General features: G+C 38.2%; 2 protein-coding genes and 1 long non-coding RNA gene across 8 annotated transcripts; 1 reads left to right on the top strand and 2 right to left on the bottom strand.

The window, feature by feature from the left end:
• Nucleotides 1–854: 854 nt before the first annotated feature.
• f11r.1 (F11 receptor, tandem duplicate 1) lies at nt 855–10,554 on the bottom strand. 3 transcript variants are annotated; one of them, XM_056398260.1, is made up of 11 exons: nt 10,435–10,554; nt 10,249–10,348; nt 6,864–6,923; nt 5,982–6,098; nt 5,400–5,540; nt 5,021–5,223; nt 4,818–4,920; nt 4,373–4,480; nt 2,488–2,500; nt 2,320–2,380; nt 855–2,231 (listed from the first exon to the last, which is right to left on the bottom strand). In XM_056398260.1, exons 2-11 carry the CDS (start codon nt 10,298–10,300, stop codon nt 2,196–2,198), a joined length of 894 nt encoding a protein of 297 aa, XP_056254235.1. In that variant the 5' UTR covers nt 10,301–10,348; nt 10,435–10,554; the 3' UTR covers nt 855–2,195. The 3 variants fall into 3 exon arrangements, with proteins under 3 accessions (XP_056254235.1, XP_056254236.1, XP_056254234.1); XM_056398261.1 differs by having other exon boundaries at nt 10,475–10,493; XM_056398259.1 differs by having other exon boundaries at nt 10,249–10,513.
• Nucleotides 10,555–11,642: 1,088 nt separating this feature from the next.
• Nucleotides 11,643–17,756, bottom strand: LOC130182953 (uncharacterized). Its single transcript, XR_008829762.1, has 4 exons — nt 14,400–17,756; nt 13,744–13,787; nt 13,275–13,598; nt 11,643–13,135 (listed from the first exon to the last, which is right to left on the bottom strand). It is a non-coding gene; the product is annotated as an uncharacterized LOC130182953 (long non-coding RNA).
• A 612-nt stretch (nt 17,757–18,368) lies between these two features.
• si:ch211-215c18.3 (uncharacterized) lies at nt 18,369–22,712 on the top strand. 4 transcript variants are annotated; one of them, XM_056398185.1, is made up of 4 exons: nt 18,369–18,671; nt 19,121–19,238; nt 20,362–20,709; nt 20,807–22,712. In XM_056398185.1, exons 2-4 carry the CDS (start codon nt 19,169–19,171, stop codon nt 20,911–20,913), a joined length of 525 nt encoding a protein of 174 aa, XP_056254160.1. In that variant the 5' UTR covers nt 18,369–18,671; nt 19,121–19,168; the 3' UTR covers nt 20,914–22,712. The 4 variants fall into 4 exon arrangements, with proteins under 4 accessions (XP_056254160.1, XP_056254162.1, XP_056254163.1 ...); XM_056398187.1 differs by lacking the exon at nt 18,369–18,671 and adding an exon at nt 18,709–18,995; XM_056398188.1 differs by lacking the exon at nt 18,369–18,671 and adding an exon at nt 18,709–18,999.
• Nucleotides 22,713–24,428: the final 1,716 nt, after the last annotated feature.

Genomic DNA, 24,428 nt, shown 5'->3' with positions numbered 1-24,428 from the left:
TAGTTCTATATGACTCTGGCTATAAGACTGGGGTTGTTGTAATCATGCTGAATGAATTCGGGTTCAATCAGATGCCTCCTTGATTGTGTTGCATGATGGGTAAGAATCTCAACATCTCAAGTGCCAAACCTTTCCACTGTTCTGTTTATATGTATATATCTTGATTTTTAGGAATATAAAGTTCACTGAATCAACAGTGGCTATAAACTTCAAAATCTGAGCAAATATATTTAGAATCATCTGGGTTGTGCTTCTCCATCACAGGTGAAAAGAAATGTGTGCTACAGCTGGTTGAAGATGGATGTAAAATGATTATATTAGTATATTATACTGTATGTGTTGTGTTCTCAATGTCATAATAGTAGTGTACACTGTATGAACACAAAGGGATATTGAGGATGTGGTTCCAGGGAAAATCTGCTGATGTATGTGTGCAACTGTATGCTTCATGCACTTCATTGGATCATTACTGTTGGAGTGGTATATGGCTTAACTGAACGATTGCGTGTTTGTCAGCATTTTAATGACGTAACAGAAGAGTACAATGTTCAAAACAGAGGGCTAATGAAGCTGTTCACTGGGGTAGTAAAGTTTCAGTGGTCAATAATGTACCTTCCAGTTTGTTTTTCTTGGCTCCTAAAGACATAATTTGGCGGTGAGTGCACCAAACTGTCAGTCTTCACCTTGTATTCTCTAATGTGCAGCCAGTGACCTTGTCAGTAAAACTAGCTTGCGTAATTTCCCTGGCACAACCTGGTTAAAAGAAAAACAGGTAGTAAAGACAAGCAATGCTAATGAGGCTTAACTGTGTTTCTGCAAAGCTGAATATTAAGTTTTTTAGACACGAGAGCAGATTCAATTTAACAAGTTTTATTAACCAATATGTCAAGCAAAGTTACAATCATCAGCTGATCAATCAGCTCCAAAATGTCTACAAAGGTCAAGCAATGTGATAACAGTGTTTCCCAATTTCAATATCGTACCTTATAGATTATAGATATGTACCGATGTCTGACCTTTTCAAAACACCTGAATGCACGACCTGAGAATTTGTGGATGTCAAGGTTAACAAATGATACAAAATCATTGAGTGTCATTTTAGTGTTGGGGGTATACAACAGAACTAGTAATATGACCTTCATGTCAAAACTGTTTGAGTAGTTAATGATAAGGCTACAGGCAAGGCTTACAAACATGCTGGTAATCATTTAAAAACCTGTTTAACACATCATCGTTAATTGTTTGCTTCAACTTGTTTGCTTCATCCCTGTACTGTCAGCCTACACACTTTTAAAGATCAATGCATGAGCTCAGTCAATGTAGTTCTTAGGTTTAGAAACGTATTTATCAGACAACACAAAGGAGACGAATGTAGTATTAGTTCAACTGCACTTAAAATGTTAATGTCATACAAACAGTCTCCACCACAGCCACAAATGAAGCCAAGTTAATTGTTTCTAGTTTGTGTCAGGAAGCTTGGTGATAACTTTTCCTGATTTTTTAATTGTTCTAAATTACAGATGTAAAATTATTACATTATATTTACAAGCAATAAACCTTAATAAACCTTAACAGAAGCAGAATATTTTACATTACAACAGTTTGTGTAAAAAAAAAAAAAAAAAAGAAAAAAGAAAAGAAAAAGATAGGTACACAGACTCAGAGATGAGGGAGTTCTACTGAAAGAAATTATGCTACAGAGTCAAAAAATGTAATAAAAATCTGATTGTGAGAGTTTTTAAAATGCTCTATCAAAACTGCATTTGCTGAGAAAAGGGTGTCTATTGCACTCATCTTCATTTCCCTTGCAAAGAAAATAACTGAATACATTCAAATACACAGATTTTTTCCTACTTGTACTGGCATTATCCGTTCTCCATTTGACTTGTGTTTATATATTTGGAACAAAAAAACAAAGTTTTCTTATTAGGAGGACGACAAAATCAGAAACACAGAAACACAAACTCCAAACAAAGGTGGAGAAACATCTGAGGCTAAAATGGGTCAGTAGTGGTCACAGCTCATTCTATTAAAAAAAAAAAAACCTATAAAAGTATGAAAGACGGCTCATTACCTATCTGCAGTAAATTATTAAATACAAATCCAGTCAATAGAAAACCTTGAGAAAAAAAAAAAACATGCTGAGATCAATTTAAAACCCAAGGTGCTCTCCTGTAGTGACTTCTGCTTGCAGGCTATACCACGAAGGATGACTTCTGTTTGAAATCCCCCTGGCAACAAACATCAAATAAACATCATCAAAATCTAAATTAACTTGACTGTGATATAAAGCTTTTGGAATAACAAGTTCACACTTACATCATCATCTTCACCACCATACACTGATGGGGGCTGGTAGACCACGTTGGACTTTGGTTTGCTGCAGGGAAAAAGAAACATGTTGAGACAGAGGCACGGATAACCATCTACTTTATTGATGATCTGCTAAATCCATTAAAAAAAGTATAAAAAAGAAAACCGTCTTACCTTTCGCTCTTCTCTTTAAAAGGGAAAAAAGGAAACATTAGAAGGATAAATGACATGATAGAGAAGTACATACATATAGCTGCTCTTGTTTTAACTGACACTTGCTATGTGTCTCACATAGGACATGCTTGATGTTGCTGGGACCAAGCTCAACCACTGAGGACATGAAGGGCAGGTTTTACACTGTCTCTTCAAAGACATAAAGGATGAATATGCATCTGAATCTTCCAATTAATGCTGAGCATGATTATGCTGAAAATGAAAGTGAATGTGACACTGTGTGCTTCAACCCAGACAATCCATGTCCCCGTTATCTGGGGGCTTTGGGGGATGTAAACAGGAAATATAATGTCATGGCATCCGTGTCAGTGAGTTAGCTGTGGGCTGAAACTTTAGCTGTTAACATTTTTGCAAATAGACACCATCAAAAGTATGACGAATTAGCCTTTAACAGTTGCTGTTTACAATGTAACCATGGATGTAGGGACAAATAGTGATTTTTGTCCCCGCATCCATCCAATTTCAATTACTCTGACACTGAAGAAAACTTAAAAAGGTGATGATTCTCAGGCAAACTCTGGTGTTGTAAGCAGCATCTTTTCACAGATTTACGGACATTTATTACTAATGGAAATAACGATATCCTTGGAAAGTCTAAGTCACACTGAATCTAAAACTATGTGTGTCATGTTGGTGTGTTCAGATTGGATTCAGACTAAGTAATGACTCTGAGAAGAAATATGAATTTTGCAAAGTGCAGCAATCAGGCGCCAAGGATTTTAAAATACCTTCATTGCCTCCATCAACTGTCAGTCAGTTGCAAATCAGCAGGCCAAATTACAATCATTACCCTCAGGTTGTTTTTAGAACACCAGCATGCACCTGCCCCTTTCACCTCACACAGTATCTTTGCCTCCCATCTCCGTCTTACTGTGACACCCTGTCAAGTCTCCCCCACCTGCATGGAAAACCATATAGGCAATATCTTGCAAACAATCTTGTTTTCCCCTCCTCCCTCTAATGAAACAAAGACTTAACACATAACTGTGTGCAGGTCATGGGAACTTTTAATTATTAGAGGGCCCTATCTTATACCTGGCGCAAAGCAGCAGCAAACACAGCCAGGTGTCTTTGCTAATTTGTGTAGCTAGCTCTCCTGCTGCTGCTGTAGTCAGTCTGCTTGCACGATTTCAATTTGAGCATGAGAAGATCCATTTTTTCTGCTGCAAAGCGTTCTCTCTTACTACCTGGCAAATCTGCCATAATAATTGCAATCTGCAGAGGTGCAGGCACACCTGGCTTTTAAAGGGAAAGGGAGATGGCACTCTGATCGGTTTATTGCCTGTTACACCCAAAACACACCGATGATTAATTAAGAGACTAAGTGCAACCCCTTTTGCTAAAACCATTTTTATGCTGTTAAAATAAGAAAGGTGGATCTGGACACCATGTGATTAGATCATTACAGCAGAGCCCATGTTATCCGATTTAAACTTCTCTTTCATAAAGTGTTTTCAGTATGACATATTATAAAGATGTTATTTCATTCACTTTAATGCCTATTGGAAGTCAATGACAGACTTCATGCTGATAGTTTAATAAGCTGTAGAACACAACAGCTACCTTGTTTGACTACCTCCTTAACTTGTTAAAAAGGGGGAAAAAAGCATACATTGCCACTAACTTGCTTTCTTTTACTGCTGTTTGGGACACAATGTGCTACTTAAGATAAAAAAAACTTTTTTTCAGTTTAATTTGAATAAGTTTAATTCCCAACAAACTAACTATTCAGAGGTGCAAGGTTTCTGGAAATGTCAACACTGGGTATTACAATATTGATGATCACAATAAATGCTATGCCTTTCATATAATGTAGAAAACTCACTTGGCAGGTATCCTTTCTTGTTGGCATACCAAATGCCAAATCCCAGTAGAACCAGTAGCAGCAGAACCACTATTACCCCAGCAACAATTCCTCCAGCGTTTACATCACCTTAAAGAAAACATGACATTTTGAGGTTTCATTAGCTGAATTACAGTCAGTCATCATGGTGTGGTAAACTAGTACAGTAAACTCTAAAACTGTTCCAGTACCCAGATTATTAAAACATAATTGGAAATGAAAGATGTATGACGAAAGTCTGATTATATACTCTTTTGATGCAAAAGCATTTTATTGTTCTCTACGATTGTACAGCCCACTACACCCGCTGACACCAGTTGAATACATAACCTTATTGTAATTTATTTTATTCCATTCCCTCTCAAGGAAAAACTCAACTCAGCTCAGACTTAAGTGTGTTTTTGAAATTAAAGTGAGGAGCACTTACGGACTTCCATTTTCACAGCTCTACAGCGCTGAGGAGGACCAGCATCGTTGAAAGCCTCACAGAAGTAATCACCCATGTCCATCTTGGTTGTCTTGGGAAATTTCTGCAGACAGACAAAAGACAATGGACAACACAAAATGTATCATTTTAAAAATCCACAGCTGTCACAGTACAGATGTGCAAAGTAATTAGTTGTAGCTGACCAGGTCGCCGTTATCTGGGTTCAGGCGGTAGGTAGCATTTTGGAAGCCAGACATCTTGTGAGGATCAATGGGCAGAGGGGTGCCATTTCTGTACCACTTGTATTTGGGAGGAGGTGAGCCAACGCTGTCATGGCAGGACAGAGTGGCTGGCCTGTCTGTCGTCACTGAGGAGGGGATCCTACACACGGGTGCAGATGGAGGAACTGCGGGACATAACGTTCAGTTTACAGCTGGTCTACTCACGTACAGCAGGATTACATTACAGAACATAAATAAAGATTACAACAGAATATCAGTTATCTTATGGTGGTGCTGTGACTGTGGGTGAAGTATAAATGGATAGATGCGTTTTCAGAATGTGATTAAAAAGGATCCTTACCCAGAACAGTCACCGTCACCCTGACTTCACCAAACTTGCTGTTGCCAGACACCTCACAGTCGTACACTCCATTATCGTTCACGGTCATTTTGGAGATTCTCAGATTGCTCTCATACATCGTCACTCTGCTGGAATATGGTGCTGTGGAAAAGTTGCTGAATTACGTAACATAACATAACAAAAGCATTCAGAGAGCACGGGCTTCTGCCAAAGCTGCCTCGTCTAAAATTGTTGTTTATAAATATTTGGAAACTTTCAATCTGAATCTGAATCATAAACACATAGGAAATCATGTGATCATCAAGTGACTTATCAACATGCAAAATTTGCTACTGTCATATCAAATTTGGCAGGATCATTTAGGGTGATATGCATGTGCAAGTGCAAAGCGAATTTAAGTATTTGGAATAAAATATAGGAATAAAGTATGGGATTTTTTTTAGTTTTTGTAGTCGTATTAAAAAAATTATTCAGCTGGAAATAAATAAATTAAAAATCTCATTGTAGATTTGTAGTAGATTTTGAGATATGTTAACATGCTACAGATAGACGCAGACAAAAAAGACATGACCATCTACTTACTTGTTGGTTTACCATCAAAAATCACATATGTCTGTGAGCCTTTTAAGTTCTTAAATTTCCACTCCACTCTGGCATCTCGACCAAAGTCCGCTGAATAACTGCATTTCAGGTCAGTACCTGAAATAACAGCAACAACAGAGTTCACAATAAATCCAAAAAGAACACACCACTAGACTGGGAAGGTTTTCACAATTATTGCTATTGATATTATTATACTATGTATTGTGTAATGGCCTCTCTGAGGCCCTGATAGATAAGAATCCCAGGTTGAAGACCATTGATAAGACAGATGACTTTTACAGAATTCAAATTTAATCATAGAAATTCTGATCAGCTATGTGGGTATGTGTGTGTGTGTGTATACCTTGTGCTGTGTTTTTTCTGTATTTTAATTTACCTGTGTTGCATCTCCATTAAGAAATTACAGCAAAAAGACACAGCATTAGCTACGTGCTGGTGAATGTGCACCTCAAAAAAATGTAACTATACTTTGGCTACAATGGCGAAAACAATGCCATGTGGTGACCATAAGAAGTGTGAATGGGTGGTTTTGGTTGTTTGTGTTTTCTTCTACAAGTTTACGATGCCAGTGGAGATTTCTGATTGAGGCCAACATACACCAAGCTGAAAAAAAGATCAGTTATATTCCTCTTTACAGTACACACACAAATCAGTTCCTATGCCAGAGACACGTACTGTGGGACCACTGTACACAGAAGTATAATCCCACATTTATTGTACTTCATACTTTTTTGTTGAAAAATATATAAAATGGATGTACCATTGCCTAAATCTTCAGCTGATACTTCACTGATAACATTGTTTATTTACTTCCTGGCTTTTCTTCTACATTCAAATCAATTTATATTTTTAGGGACTCACCTTCATTCTCTCTCACACGCACAGTTGGAGTGCTGGTAGTGACCGAAAAGCCACTTATACCTAGACACATAAACATTGAAATAAAACAGGTAATTAGACTTTAAATAATACACCTTTGTATTTAATGAACTGACGTTGGAATATATAAACATAATATACATACTGGAAACAGGCAAAGGAAAAACATTCATACACAATATACAGTATATATGGAATAATAAGTACATGACATATTTTATATTGAAAATGCTCATTCATTGAGTTTGCTTATGATGAAATATTGCCTCTAAAGACCCAAGTGACAGACATTCACCGCTTTTTTTTTTTTTTTTTTCTGTGCAATGTCTAAATTCTCACTTCCTTGAAGTACAGCTTCTGCTTTTAGTCTTGATGGATTTGGTCAGTGACTGCAGTGGATGCAGTAACAGTTCCCGTCCAAAGCAGACAAAACAGTCATGTTGCAGTTTCTGGGTTGGAAGCCTATATTTTTAATCTCTTCAATATGAGGTTAAAGCTTGGTAAGAAGCAAGATAAAAACACTCTGTGTTGTAATATTCACAAGAAGCAGCAACAGACATGAACCCTGGTTAAACCAAGGCTGTGTTATGTTATGTTATGTAATGTTATGTACTCTCTTACACTACACAGAATGTCAAAAGATGATTGATGGGAGAAACAGGAAGTACTCCGTCATCAAAATGCCAAACAGCAACATACCTTAAAATTTTCAGTAGCATGCCTGTGGGCACTAGTGGGCCTGAAATGATTAGTTGATTAACCAACTGAATTAATTAATCTGCAGCTGTTTTAATACTTAATTCACCAAGGAGCTTATTTTTTTAAACTGTGTCCATTTGTTGGTTTGTTTGTTAATTTGTCAGCAGGATTACACAAAAAGTCCTGAAACAATTTGCACCAAACTGTTCGAGGGATGAGGCCTGAGAGACATTTTTGTCACTTTCTCAGGAAATAATGTTTGGCTCTTTATGTATAAAAGCAGACATATTTATGATGTTGACATCTATGAGTTTTTTACAATTTGGTGCAGATCCAGATAATAATCCAGATCTGGTGGAAGAAAATGCTGAATTTGCATTACACAGAGAGTTATACCTATTATTATTAATAGTGAGTGACAGTACATATGGCACCAGCACCATTTAGGAATGCTAATGCTTACATCATCATTTCATTGAAGATGCAAATAATAAAATGACACAATAACAGCAACAGTTGTAGTAATGAGAAAATTCATACAGCTGTAGAGTTGTATTAATTATGTCATCATCTCACTCAACAGGTAATAAATATAGGTAATGAAAATTTGTTGGATTTCTTCATATTCTATGATAGTAAACTGAATATCTGAATAAATAACCACTGGCTTCTTCAGGTTAGGCAATTTGAATAGGTCAATTTGACCTCTGAGAATTTGCTACAGGTAGTTTTTTTTATTTTCTGATGTTTACTGGACTAAATGACTGATCGATTAATAAAGAAAATAAGCAGCATATGAATTTTAATCAAAATAATTGTTAGTTTCTGCCTACAAACAATATTTAACTGTACTGTGCTGTGCTTATTTAGGGTAAAAAGATCTACTGCTGTGACACCAATAGATGAAGGGGTATGATCGAAGCTCATCATCCCCACAGGAGCAGTTCACAAACTGATATTCTGTTAAAGAAAAACAACTTAAGATCAAAGACACACCCCTTGCAAAAGGCAGAGCATGCTCACAAGCCTTCAGGGTGTGGACAAAAAAATGTGGCTCATGCCTGTCTGCTGAGCCAGAAAACTTCCGGTGAAACCGTCAACAGTCTGGCTGAAACTGGGTCTTTTCAGGCACAGCAGTGCTGACACCAGACACGGGTAACTAAATCATTAATGCATACAGTGACCAGACTGTCTGTCACACCATTTATGCATCTATTGCACCACTTTACATTATGACACCACTGCCATTACTTTAAGTGTTGGGAGTTAGACGATATAACTACTACCTTGCTGTTTGACAAGCCATAGAGAAGCTTCAACTATAGAGAACAGCAGCAGGGGCCAGTTAATCATTAACTGTGTGCAAAGTCTTTCATTGTACACGCCACGCAACTTACAATGAAATGAAAATATAAATATAACAAAAACTCCAAAGTAACTTAAGTTAATAATTCAAGTTTACAGATGACATTTTTATTGTAGGTACACTAATGACAGGCAGACTTCCTTGAATCCTGCACACGTCTTTCACAGTTGGTCTCGGCTGAGATAAGGCAGCTCAGTCACAGTTTTGGTTTGGCAGAGAGATACAGACTTTCAGTGTAAAATGAAACCAGAGCACTCCATGACTTCCTTGTTTGCATACTTTGCGAGTTTCAGGGTTGGGGAGATAAATGTCTCTCAAGGTAAACTGCTGAGAATACATTCAGATAAGAAACCCATGGGAAACTCACTTTGAAGCCTTAAAGTAAAATTTCTACGTTCAGTGCAACAACTTTGAAGAGGCCTCTCTCTCTGTAAGCTGCATTGTACAGGGTCTCTCAATAACCAGGTCAAAAGTTTTTCCCAAACAAATTAGATTCAAATACCTTGATCACATGATGAGTGGCTGCTGGATTTGTGAACAGACATTTCTCAAACATAATATTTGAACTCAGACACAAATTTATAGATCTACAGCACTGACAAGTTACTTACTGATTACATTGTTGCTTTCTATATAGGTATGGTGGAAATCAACTCTATTGGGACCTTCAGTATGCTCAATATTATTTTAACTGTGGCCTCACATAACTTCAATTGGTTTTAATATTACTAAAATATTGCTACCTATATATATAATAGTCACAACAGGACTGTAAAATTATTAATATTACAAGCTGTATTTGTAAAGCACCCTTCTTACTTTCATGATCTAATTACTATTGTGGTTCTTGCAAATGGGGAGGAAATAATAAATATTCCGTCTTCCACATATTTGTGGTTGCTTATATTCAGCTGATCCCAACTCCCAGGGCGTAATAGATCTGTTGGTCTTTCACGTTGTTTTTAAAGAGACATTGTAGCAAAAGTTGAAAATAACCTACAACTTTAAGACTACAAACAAGAACCGTTTTTTAATGCTCTCTAATATCAGCTTCGACTTATCATAAACCACCTGTACTCACATAAGCAGAACAGATACTAAGCAGGCCATCGTTTTCTTTCCAGGACCAGGCCCGACGTAACAACACACCTGCTAACAGTTCATTTAGTATTTAAGGGCTAAATAGCAACTATAATTATTACTGTTGTTGTTGTTGTTGTTGTAGAGTTAAGAGTGCAACAGTAAAGACAATAAAGCGTTGACTGTCCTCAAACTAAAAAACTTTTGGCCCACATCACTCACCTGTCACTGCGTGAAAGAACAAAGCCGCCGAAACCAACCCGCTGACAAGCATGTTTGGTCCTTGTTTGTTCCACGACACGGTCCCTTTCCAACAATACTCCTGTGAAAACCAGCAGAAAATGCACAGAAATCTTCCTAGCGTCGAATGAACACCTAAGCTCCTATATTTTCCAACTTTTAACTCACTGTATCGACGTCTCTAGCTGTAGTAACCGACTGCTCTCACCTAAGGGGCCTGCCCAGGTGACAACAGACTCGGTAACTTCCGGTAATGAGATCCTCTCAGGTGCCTGGTGACGAGTGACTGGAAAAACAGGTTTGACCAGAACAACCCTGTTAGAAAACACACACAAAGACAAAACTGGGGCAATTTAGTTGTTTAGTTTTTGGAATGCGATATTTACTCAGGACACAGGACAGGTTGGGTTCAGCTCTTTGCTCCCTCCTCCTCGCTTAATTGTAGTTGTCCTGCTGTGATACTGATTTTCATGTTCTTATATTTAATCTCTTTCAGCTCCTGCTTTTCAGAGAGCAAAATGTGCTGCATGATGAGTTTTTTTTAAATGTGTGAGGATTTGCTGAGCTTGTGTCTACAATGTGGAATTAGCCACAAGGGAAATATAACTTGTCAAATTATTTTCACTCTCCAATCTTTTACCTCTGTCCAAAGGTATAAAATTACACTATGTGGCCAAAAGTATGTAGACATAGAGGCATATACTTTAGGGTGCTTGGATTGTTTTGATTTGGCTTTGGGCCCTTATTTTCAGACAAGGGAAATCATAAGGCTACAACTAATAATGATATTTTAGACATTAGTATACTTGCAGATCTCAGAGCCCTGACCTAAGAAAACCTTAGATTAATTGGGAAACTGATTAATGTTAGTGCACGATTTAACTAATGTTCTTGAAAGGGAGCAAATCCTTGCAGCCAGGTTACGAAAACTTGTGGGCTTCCCAGAGAAGTAGAGGCTGTTGTAGCAGCATCGTTTTGAAATGGCAGGTGTAATGTTTGGACATTCACATACTTAATTTAATACGCATTAATTTAATAAACAGCAACAGAAACTTTTGCTTATGTAACCTATCCCACGTGAGAGACTTACGTATTTTCTGTTGCATTTGCTGCATTTCTGGATTTGTGCCACATTTCTGTTTATGTATGTGCTTTCTCCTTAGGGGCCACCAAATGTTAACTTCAAAACCACCTGCTCAAACTAGATACTCTCCTTTGCATAGTATTAAACTTTGCTATTTCTTCATGACTGTAAACCCTGTAATCACTTCCTTCTTCTTTTTGACACTTTCCAGTACAATCTGATTGAACACAGTGCTACCCTCTACAGGAGATCAACAGCACCTTCAGTAAAATAGTAATTCCACACACGTATGTCAGATTTCATGCATAAATATATTTAATTTACTTTTACATTATATTTGTCTTCAAGAAAAGTGCCTCAAAGCTCAGTGCCACATTTCATTTTGGTTTGTTTGTTCCTTTTAACAAGCATTGTTCTTCTTTGTTTATACCTTTACATTTCAGTTCAGTTTATTGTCAGTATACAGTACATAGTACAGCAGTGCTTTTCAGTGCATTTAAATGATTGTGCTTTGGCTACACACCACCTACTCAACTATATACATGAGTAAAAATCCTTTACATTATCAGAGAAAACATTGCACCATAAAAAGCATATTCAATGTAAATGTATAAATAGGACCATCAATGAGGATCTGACTTACAGCCCTCTGAGACATACTGTATATGTGCTATACGTACTGTATATATGAGCCTCGGCTGAACATGGATCATGTGTCTCAGGCACAAGTGAAAGGCAAAATAAACACTGAGTTTGTGTTTAGGTTTTCTTCGTCACAATCGCTGCAGGCTTTTATACATTGTCTCCTCGGAATAGAGTAAATTAGAGACTTTATTGCTCATGCATGCATCATTAAACAGTCAAAAACAGTTTTAAAGTTTTTGTTTCTCTGTTTATCACTATACTAAACCCTTCCAAAGCTAAAGGTGCTGCCCTACCCAGTTCTTATCGACTGATTCGACACAATCTTCCACTAGAAGATCTGTGTGGCACAAGGTCGCCTCTATCTCCTCTCATCGTTTGGCAGCCAAGAAGAGACACAGGGGACAGATATCAGTCAGGCAAAATAGATTGCTTACCTTAAAGAGCGATGAAACTCAGCAATAAAGTCACACGGGGCAACTTTGCATCACTATTGAGCTAGGAAAATTTAAATTGTTAGATAGTAGCAAAAGTTTTCATCTCTTTTTAAAGTCTCTCCTATTTGCAGCCCTCGCTGATATTTTTCCCCATCTTGTTATTAAGACTGTAGGCTAAAGCTCAATATCTTTCATTACATTGAATAAAATCACTAAGATTATTGAATGTAGATATTAAGCATAACTGAATATAGACTTTCAATTTTAGGACTCAGTCACATTTATGCTCATCACCCGCTTGGCAAGTCTGTCAGAAATTTATCTGGAGCCAACATATTTGTTCTGTACATTTCAGCAACTGATTATATGTGAGAGTACTGTAGAGTATAAAGTGTATGCAGTAGTACGTGTGCTTAGTATTGAGTGCATAATGCTGAGTATGCAGGCCTGTTACATACCAAATACAGCATATATTGTACATACATTCAGTTCAACTCATTGCACTTTGTGCATACACACAATTTGTGGAAAGGCCAATAGCAGTCACCAGATGATTATGGGTGCCGTGTTTAAGTATATGCAGCAGTTTGGCGCCTTGTTCACAGCCAGTGAATTTCCAGCAGCATGGGAAGTGTCATCAAGGTCAGCAGTAGGCCACTGCAGCTTTGTAATAGGACACTCCACGCTGAGCAGGGGAGGAGGAGCTCTGCAATAAGAAAAAATAATGCAAGTTCAGAAGGAGGAGCATTTTGTTTGGCGGACACTCAAATGTTTCCTTTTTGCGTGTAAAATAACCGGATGTGCACATCTGTGGTAAATAATGTCCATGAGCTCACACGGCTTACTTTTGTCAACCACTGAGGTTTTGGATGCCGTGGCAGAGTCAGGCTGTTTGATGTTGCAGGTGAAGTTGGACTTGCCGTTGGGCAGGTTTTTAAACAGCAGGCGACAGTTGTTTCCTGGAAAGATGCGGGCTTTGGCACGTTTCTTGAAGGGGGCGTGTTGCTCCTCATCTGGGTCGGTGGTGTCAAGGAGTCTTTCTCCTTGTGTGTACTTGCAAAATACTTCTGGTGACTCAGCAGAAATCGCATATTTGCAGTCCATCCTGAGGTGGTGCTCATCTATTGAGCAGTAGTTCAACTGAATCACCTTCTGGGCTGATGCAAAGCCTATGTACATTATAACACAAAGAGATGATCTGATTTATTCATTAAATCCATTAAAATCACATCATTAATGCAATGATGGGAAAAAACATGGAAATATTAGAAAAGTATCCTCAATTAACATCATGTAAACCATAAATGATCTTACCAAAGAGTAAAATTGTGGTAAGGAAGAACATTCTTTCAACTTTCCTGAAAAAAAAAAAAAAAAAAGTCACAACAAACTCACACCAGATAAATACTGCACAGTAGAAACAAACAACTAGCTTTTTTATTTGGCTTTCCTGTCTTTACATCTTTACATTATTGAGCTTCCAAGCAAATAAAGCTGACAATGCTGTAAAGAGTAGGGTCAGATTTCAGAGACATGAATGCCACACTTCTGCAGCTGTTATTCAAACCCACAGAGGTTACTGTAGAAAAGTCACTGTATCATAATACTGAATAACTGGGTTCAATACAGCCTCACTGTTTACGCTGCAAAGAGATGAACTGCAAACTTCACTGGTGAACTGCCAACATTGACGCATTTCTGTCCTTAACGCTTCTCTCTCGAGAACATGGGTTGTTTCATTTGCCTTTTATTTGGACTCAAGATGTTAAGATCATACATACAGCAGTTCAGCAATATTTTGTTTGCTTGGTGCAAACCTATTCTCGCCTTCATTCATATATTTGCTTTAGTGCTGACTTCAAGGATTTCATGCAGACTAAAAGAAAGAAAAAAGAGAGGTCTGTGTAACAGAGTTAAACATTTTATCCTAGCTCTGATTCAGCATATAATAGTACTTGAATCATTCTCACCTTGTCTGATGCAGTTTGAGCCTTCCTCAGTGCTCTGCAGTGTGATGCCAGGGGTAGATACAGTAGAGGTCGGCTTATAGAAGAAACATAGGAGAGAGGGAGGGGGACAAAGAGAGAAGGGGGAGGGGGAGAGAGAAGGTGGGAGAAAATGCTGCTCCAATGGACTTTGGGGACATTTCTCAGTATTGTATACGGATTTTTATTGATCTTTACCCTCTGCTTTACCAGAGGACAGAGGATCACATGTCAATACACAAACCCCTGGCTTCATATCAAAAGTCCGAATTCAGGCTGCTGAATGAGAAAGAAAAATTAAATGTTGTGATGAGGGTTTGATTAGCTGGGACACCTCAGCAGCTGTTCTACATTCCCTCATTCAGTGTGCCGTGCAGTAATACCCTACCTGTCAGCAGTTTCTCAGCTACTTTTACCAGCATAAATTAAAATATGTACATTTTTAATATAAACATGCAGACACTTCTATCACAACAACTATACTCCATTTACATCATAAAGGAAAAACAAAATAAAACACAGGATGATAGAAAATGTATTTGAGTATTCTGCTTAAAGGCGTATCATTAACAACTATATTAATATTGCAAAGAAGCGGAAGTGCTAAAATTAGACTATTGAATGGGCTATGATGAAGCCATGGCTGATGTAGAGTACGTTCACACTAAGCCGGCTACTAAGAGTCTACAGCGATGCTATACACAATGGTGCTTTGAGCTAAATGCTAATGTCAGCATGCTAACATGCACAAAATGAAAAAAAGATAATATTACATAACACTGGTTAGGTAATGTTCACAAACATCTTAGTTTGGCATGATTGTGCTAATATTTCATAATTAGCACTAAATACAAAGTACTACTGACACTGAACGTCATGTCATGAATGTCAATGTTTTGCAACCATTTGGATGTCTGTGACAAATTTAAAAAAACAGTTGTTCAGATGTTTACTGTAACTCAAAACCACTAAACCACCTGATTCTAGATGGATCCAAAATTTTATCCCAATCCAACTAATAGTTGTTGAGATTTTTCAGTCAGGACCAAAGTGGTGGACTGACTGTCTCACCAACATTGTTATTCCTTGAGTCAAACTACTAGCACAGCAAAAGCTTAATTGCCTGGTAACCCACAAATCGGAATTTGCAACCCAGTGAAATGACTGATACCATATACAAACTAAGACCCAGTGAAGAGCTGCAGAGGACACAGTAGTGGGTTTTATCATCAATATGATGCCTCACAACACTACACTGTTAACAGTAGCACACATATCTATTTTCTTTAAGTAGTAGGCTACTTGAAAACTAAGGAGAGTCAGTAATCAGCCTAGAAATGCTAGTGCTGTGCCAAGTCAGTTGCTGTCTTCAACAACTGTATAGTTGGAGAAATATAGTGCGACAAAATGTTGCTCTAAATATTAACTTCTATGGCAATGTAAAACGATGTAACATTGGTTCATGTCACCTACAAAACATTAGATCCACTGAGCTAGACCAACTGTATCCTATCCTCACCCTCTTCACACTGCTCATCCATTTTGTCAAGCTCCTTCCTAGACAGTTGCTGAACGACTGCCATACTGAAGCGGTCTCCCAGGACACTGACAGAAGTGTTGCTGAGGTCTATGAAAACCGCAAGCCACAGTAAACAATGAAAGCCACTTCACTCTGCGTATTATTTGATATATGAAGAAGAGATATTTTTACAGTTAGTTCTGTCTCCTCTCTCCTGACTACCAGGAGCAGAGAGAGCAGGTGTGGTGTAGAGAAGTATTCATTACAGATTCTGCTGTGATCCTGGCTGCTCCTGTGCTGGATGCTGCTGCTGATACGCTGCAGGTGAAACACACAGTCATCACCCATTCGTCAATGATACACACTATACTATGAGTACTGTCCTACCATTGTGCTATCACCAAGTATTGATTAAGTCTCTGCCTTTTAAAGCCCTGCTTTTTACAATTTTCCACTATTTTTGCCTTAAGGTCACTAAAAACTGTGTAGTTTCGTGTTGCAACAGCAATCCAAGTGTGTTGGTTTATTTTCTAGTATCTCTCTTACCCTTTATGAACATTACTCTTAACATTCATGTGCCTGATGTGGTCTGTTTCAGGGTAATTTGATTCTCCTTCAGTGTGCCTGCAAGACCAGACACTGTGTACGCTACATGCATCTGTCACAAAATATTTGTCATTAGATGCTAAAATAATTTAAAAGAAAATAATAATAATGATAATAATAATTGGCAGGTCCTTGACAAAGATTTTCACTATAAAAGTCTTGACCAACTTGTGGTAAAAACACTTCATTTTCTTGTTCTATTTTCATAAGTGTAAAAAAAATATGTTTTTTGTGAACATGCTTTCATTCTGAGGGAAATGACTGATGACTGATGTTGTATGCTGCTGTTGGCTGGTTGCAGATTTTGTTGTCTGCAAAGTTTTTGGAAAGTTTGATGGTCCAGACCATGAGAGCAGCACAGTGAGCAGGAACACTGGAAAAGCAGAAAACTTGTATGCTGTTAATTTTCACAGTATCCATTTAGTATAACTCAAATACATACTTGTGTTTGTATATTTTTCATACATGAACATATGGCACAGAGTTGGGTCATCTAAACAGGGTACCTTCCCCACTCCCAAAACTCAATAAATAACTGTTATGTTACATGTGATTCTTATTCCTCCATCTTTGATTGACTGATTTATATTAAAAATCTCCAAAAAATAATTTTGCATGTAAAGGTGTCATCTGTTCACTTTTGATTTTTTTAACCAGCACCCTGCACCATACTTACTCTGTACAAAGATTATTTTGATGTAAAAATATAATTTTTTCCATTAGCTTGTTATGTGTCCCTGTGACCCAAAGTTCAGTTTAGAGACACTGGAGGAGTATAGCTTCATCTGCAGTTTGTGTTGGGCTGCAGACAGAACAGCACATCCAGGCCTGTGGGATACAGTTATATACAGCACAGTTTGCACTTTGTGTTTCTGTGCAGACTGAAAGATTCTTGTGCTCTTCTGCTTTAATCACTGATGGTAGCATGTTCAACTTTTTCATCTTGTCCCATGTTGAACTCTGCCAGGTGATAACGTGGTGTGAAGGTTATTGATCTAATCGGACAGACACTAATCTCCACTGAGCTGCACCTGCTTGTCACAGACTGTCGTTGTCTCAGTTTGGGTTCACATCCTCTCATTAGGCAAATAGCAAACTGTTTGGTTTGTTTGTCTTTTATGGGCGACAAACACACAAACAAACAATACAAACTCAGTATTTATGCAAAGAAAATACTTTGTAATACGCGATATTTTATATGCATATTTCATTTTTATATGTATTTTCTTAATTTATCACCAAAACTATACTAAACGCTACAGAAAAACTGCAGTAACAAATGAAGGAAATGCAAAATACAGGTTTCCTGTTTTCTCTGCACAAGTCACTGTTGGACTTTGGAATTCATTCACAATTTAAAAAAATCCCCTGCTGCAAACAAAGGTTTAAAAAAAAGTCTCTGAACTGCAACAAAGAAAACTTTTGCAGGAGAAGGATCACATCTGCATTTGCAAGTCACAGTTATTGCTCTGTCTCTAATTCCCCTTCACAGGCGTGGGATGAATGAGTGGTATGAAGTGTGCATGGAACAAATTAAGTCTAACAAATAAGATTACACTGAAACAAGGAGGTGTGAAGGTGTTGTCCATGCGCCTCACATGAGATGCCACTAAGACATTGATAGCGTTGTCTGTTCTGTGGTGGTGCTTCCATCTTTTGTCCTGCAGATGGAACTCTTCTTTTGCACAAAGATGAGAGGGTGGAAAAGCAAATTGATTGGTTGCTTGCCATTATGTATAAAAAAAAAAAATCCAAAAAGACACCTACATCTCAAAACAGTGTCAAAAACACAAAGTTCCAGTTCGACGACAGGAACCTAAATGCATAAAGCTGGAGTCATAGGTGAGGGCATAATGAGCATGAAATCTCAGCTCAGTAACTTTTTTATCTGATAAATGGAGGGAAATTGAAATGCATTTCTTCTCCATATTCCACTAGTACTGGATCCCTGCCAAGGAGACGTATGCATTGAGAACATAATTATTTAGGATTAAAAGCCGTCACTCGCTGTGAATGTGTGTTTGAGTGAGAACGTACAGAGCAATAACTGAGCCCTGGTCAGACAGTCAGCGTTGCTCTGCACAGCGGCACAAAGGTGCATCTCAACCCTCGAGACGGGGACCGAACATCAGGTAAACCGGCTCTCTCTCTCTCATCTGCAGGCTAAAGAACAAGGCTTTGACATGTCAGCATACAGAATCCAGCATTTATCCGGTCGGTTTCTTGCATGTGTCAGAAAACATGTCTGCATGGTCTGTCCGGCTCCTTCACCCGCAGTAAGGACGGAATGTGCGCATATACAGTGAAGGGAGCTCGGCAGTTTGCTGCAGTGCAAAGTCACCGCATGGGCGTAGTCCTATCTGCATTTGGGCTGCAGGGAGGACAGCACATCCAGGCTCGCTGGAGACGGGCACACATCAGTTTAATATATGCTGCAGTTTGTGCTTATTGGTACAGTAGGTTGTTTACACTGTGTTTCTATAGATTATAAGCATCTTGTTCTCGTTTGCTTTAATCACTGATGGTGTTCTGGAGCTGCATGTTCAACTTTCTCATGTTGTCCCATGTTGAACTCTGCCAGGTGATAACGTGGTGTGAAGGTTATTGATCTGATCGGATACAAATCGCCATGGAGCTGCATCTGATCGCCACGGCCTGTCTCCTCTTTGCCAGGATAATGATAACGCACCAAACTCACAGTACGTGTGATTATGTATTCTTGTAGTTATTTATTGTCATATTGCCATGTCACTGTTAGATTTACTGAAGTAGGATATGGCTGTAATTTGAGGTTGCTGTAGCCATAAATGAATGTGATGATTGGCACTCATCCATTTAAAGCGCGTTTTATAAAGGCTACTGTTGTTGGTTTTACCATAAAGGTGAATTGTTTAAAAAAGAAAACAGACTTATAGGCTAGTAAATGTAATAAAATACCTGTATCTGTGTTGTGAATAAAACTTATAGGCAATCTGAGATCAAGTCCTCCATCAAAATCCAATAATACTGCAGCAATGGTGTCATTACCTGATTTCACCACATGGATTAATAAAGTTTTATTGGGATTATGTAATCCAACAACAAATAAAGACATTAGTTTTATCGCAAAATGATGTAGTTCCTTTCTACCTACACTCAGCTGAATGGAGGATAGGAGGGGGTTGAAATGAGTAGCAACTGTAGGTTACATCATCCCAAAATCTCTGTACAGTGCCATCACCCACTTGGACTTTTTCATATACATTTTCTTAACCTAGGCCTATGTGACAAAGTTAACATTATTTCCATCCAAGTTTCTATATTTTACACATTTTATTCACATGTTTATTTATTTGATAATGATTATTTTATTTACTTCATATTGAAAACTTTCCATATAATACCTTTTTTAAAAACAACAGTATTAATGTTCACAAGTCAGCATCCAGAGTTGAACACAGTCATTTATGTTCTTATTATGCAGCTTGATAAAACATTTATGAATAAGATGCTGCCCTAGATCTTCTAAACTGATACAGACCTGTGCTCATAATTGATTCAAGACCGTCTTTGCTGGTATTCGTGTCTGTACTAGATATTGACTGAAGTCATGGTGTGTAGCTCTGGCTTTGCGCTTCAGATCATTGTCCTGGAAGATGAAACTTCTCCCATATTACAGGTCACTACAGTAACATTTTATCCAGGATTCCTTTCAATCTTGCTGCATTCATTTCACGATGAAAAAGAAACAACTGCAATACAATATATTTTTGTGTGTACTATGACTATAACTACTTTCACGGGCATAATGTATAACTGTAATACTGTTTGCATCTCTTTCAGTGAACTCAGTGTCTACGTTTCTGTTCACTCCACGCGGGCCCCAGATGTTTCCATGTCTAACTTACCTGGAGCGAAACGTCAGGGTGGACTGTGAGTTTCCACCCACCTACCAGATCCCTGGCCCCTACTGTGAGTATCGGCAGGACAGCCGGCTGGTGGGAAGCACCTACCCCAACGCCGTCATCTACGTGTCCACTGAGGACCGCAGAAGGAGCAATGTCAGCCTGGTCACTCCCACTCTGTGCCGCCTCACCTGGGCCCCGCTGGCTGATGAAAAGCCTTACACCTACACCTGCAGAGTTTACCAGGGCAGCAGCTGGAAAGAGAACAGCATGGCTGTGCATCACAGTGAGTAGAGTTTACTTATTTTTAGGTTATGTGGCTCTTTGTTTTCTCTGAACATCAGTAGTCACAATATCTAAACTCACACTCTGCTCTGTTGCAGGGATCCTGCCAATCTGCTCTGCAATCAGTGTCATGTTCAAATCTGCACCATGGCTTTTGTCACTGGTGATGTCACTTCCTGTGGCTGTGGGTCTTCTGAGTCCGTGAACTCTCATTTTCACGGCATAAAAACTCAGTGGACATTTTACATGATTTTTGACTCACGCTGGTTTGATGGTTGGTGGTTGAAACCAAGTGGGAAGATTTTTTTTTCTATTATTTTATTTTTTAGGCAGAGAGTAGAAGCCATGAAAACACCACTAAATAAATAAGACTGAATAAAAACAACCTCTAATTTAGCACTGGACAACTGTGTAAAAATGTATCTGGTGTGAAAGGTTTTATGTAAAAAAAAAAAACTCATTCTAACCACTGTACCTTGAACACCATTGTTTGGTAATGCTATCAAAAGGAGAGCGAAATCATGGTGATTACAGTGTAAGCAAATGCAACAGTGAATAATATTATTTTCTATTATAATGGCTACTAAAAAAAAGCAGATTACAGACAATCTTTTGAGCTGTTGTCTCGATCAGGGCTCCCTTGTAAATAAGATGCATTGGGACCTACCGGTATCTGTATTCAAACAATCATTTCGTTAATGGTCAAATAAATATTAATTTTGTGTATTTTTTTTTAAACAGATTCTTCCTATAGATTTATATTGCAGCTTACTGCTGTCCTGAACATAAATGGGTTTGATTATACTGTATATACTGACATTAAAACACTTAGATCTGGTGCTCCTGCAACATACAGTTGTATATGAAAGAGTGGAGAGCCCTTGGATTGGATGTATTGTGCTACAGATAGAGAGTGAAAACATTAGAGCTTTTTGTCTGTCAGTTCTGCCCCTAATTGTGTTAAGTTAAAAGTCTCACCACTTTGCTCAGCTATACTTACAGTACTGTATGTAACCTAGATAAGTATTCAGATGGATGTTATGGCTTTTGAAAAATAGTAATGAATAACTGCTCAAACACTGCCTTTCCTGCTAGCAATGCTAACCTCAGACACCTCCAGTACCTTTAAAAAGCATTAAGAAGTCATCTGTACACTGGACCCCTATGTGAGGTTCACCTGGTTATAAAACAGCAGCTCAAATAAAACCAGATTTTCCCCCTCAGACAGCAATAAGACAAATCCTTAACATGATTGGGGTGATGATACTTTACTTGAAGACCCTTGGAACCAGACTCTCATGTCAGTGCATGACATTTCACTCAGTGCTTCGTTGCTAATCTGCCCAACAGCCTAAAAACACATGTAGACGTAGCGTCGCTGTTTTAACTGTTTGCAGACGAGGTGGAGGTCTTAGCTCTGCAGCCTTGCAGTCAGAGTCATACTGCAGCTGAGTGAGTAACACATTTCCTATGCAGTTCAAGTAATAACTGATGGACAGACAATGCCAAGATAGTATATGGTTAGAAGAAGAGACAGTGGAACTGTAATGTTTTACACAGCAAATATTCGCTTTAATAATACTGGCGTTTAAATAAGACAATGCTCTCTTCCTGTACGCATGTGTTAATGTACACAGTATGTCTGTAGTATTAAAAAATATTCAAGCTTTATGTGATTTTTCAACGCTGCTTCCATTTTAATATTTTATGTTTAGTGTACACACCTTTCACATTTAGAGCCTTTGTATGCTCTCTATGCTGCTTACTTCATTTTTTTTACTTTGATGTCACATTCAGAAGTATAATTGTGTTCACACTATGTTTCTATTTTATGTTGCCATCATTTTCTGATGCTATGCTGCTCAGTATTATTTGCGCAATACTTCTTGTAATAAAGATGTCCTTATATTTTTCAAATACACAAGTCAGCTCATTTTGTTTATTTTACTCTAAATTCAAGAGCAAAACTATAGTAACAAATAAAGGTTATGCACAATAAAGGTTTCCAGTGTTTTTCTCTTGTTACTGTTCAAGACAATTTAAATGTATGAGTACATTTTTTATAGATGAAATATATTCAAGCAGCCACAAAAAAGCTGGAATAAGAAAAGAATCACACTTGAATCCCCAAACCACAGTCATCCCTCGGACCCTAATGCTGCCAAAATAGAGTATGAGGGAAATGCTGATGTTGTGATGGAACAGATGTGTTTTGTGCTTGTGTGGAGTTCATTGCCTGACTTGCTGTTCGAGTTAATAATAAAGTGTTATCAATCTAACACTTAAGCAAGCGTGAAGACTTGGCAGGGACATTGTCCTTGGCTGAGTCGCGACGACCTGCCTGTTGAATTTACTAATGATGGAGAAAGACGGATCTTGGGAAATGTTTGAATGTAGTGTTTCAGTGAAAGGATCCAACTTGGCCTATTGGGTAACAGCCTGCTCTGGTGTTTTGCATCTTTGCCAAAAGGCGTTGACCGAATTCTGTTACAGAGGAGTTATTGTTTGTACTTGTCAGAACACTTTGCACATTTTACTTAAGAATTTGTGTGCAAACTTTTGCTCCATGTACATGTAAAACTGATATTAAAGAGCACCTTTCACCTCACTTAAAGTTTTTCCCTCATCAGAATCAGTGGGAGGTAGTCCAGGGTGTATCCTACCTCCAGTGCATGCTGGGAATTCAGTCGCACAGACCATTTGGCTATCAATAGCCAAATCAGTATAAAAGAATTCAAAGCTCTCAAACTTAGAGTTTTGGAAGCCAATACTGGATTGTGTATCATGGATACATAGCATACACACACCTCCCTCTTACACTAGAGGTCACCAAAACATTGAGTTACTGTGTTAAGCAGTTTTGTAGTGGTGGTGACTGTGCTTCCAGCTTTTGTCCTGCAGAGGGAACTCTTGTCTCACACCAACTTTTATCAGCACTCTAAAAACATACTCATGGTATTGAGGTTATACAATTGAGCTTCCATGTGCATCAGGGTCAACAGGTCTATTTGACATAACGATGCAATTCAGTTCCAGGGTGCTGATTGTGCATGCTGGCTCCTAGTCATGATTTACCTGAGCGTTTAAACTGAACACAACTGCCATTAAGGTTTTTAGCTGGTATTAGTGTGGTGAAAAGTGACTAACTGACTATTCACATTTTATGCTACCTAATACATCTGCCACACTGAAACCGTCCAGTGAGGAGATGTAGGTTACAGTGGCATGGAGAACTCAGCACGCATGTGAAGGGAGATATGAGATGGAAGGTATCACATTTAGTTGTTTTTGGCAGCTGCGTCAAAACTGTGCTGCATGAGCAAAGCATTGTCACTAACGGTAAAGATGCAAAGAGCATCAAAAACTGAAGCTGACATCACTTCCTTTAATAATAAGCATACTGCGGTTCAGTGGAAACATTTTCTACATGGAAATGACATGAGCTCTACAAAGGAACAAAATAAATAACCTTTAACTTAACTACATCACCAAAATAAAACCCTTCTTTGGCTCTGGAGGAAGCTAAGAAAATAACTGTTTAATATCAAGGTTATATCTGATTGGTTTAAGACTTGAGTGAAGAGACATTAGCCTTAATCTGGCAGGGATAATGAAAAGGTTTGATTGGTTGCATTATGGGAAGTGTGGGATCCAGTGTAGGGCCTACACTGCTTGATGACCCAGTGCGACAAGCTCAAGTTTTACCTTAAAACTGTCATA

This window comes from Seriola aureovittata, chromosome 15, assembly GCF_021018895.1.
Source record: "Seriola aureovittata isolate HTS-2021-v1 ecotype China chromosome 15, ASM2101889v1, whole genome shotgun sequence".
NCBI classification, from domain to species: Eukaryota; Metazoa; Chordata; class Actinopteri; order Carangiformes; family Carangidae; genus Seriola; species Seriola aureovittata.
Note: the sequence above shows the minus strand (reverse complement) of the source record. Positions and strands in the feature narration are given on the sequence as shown.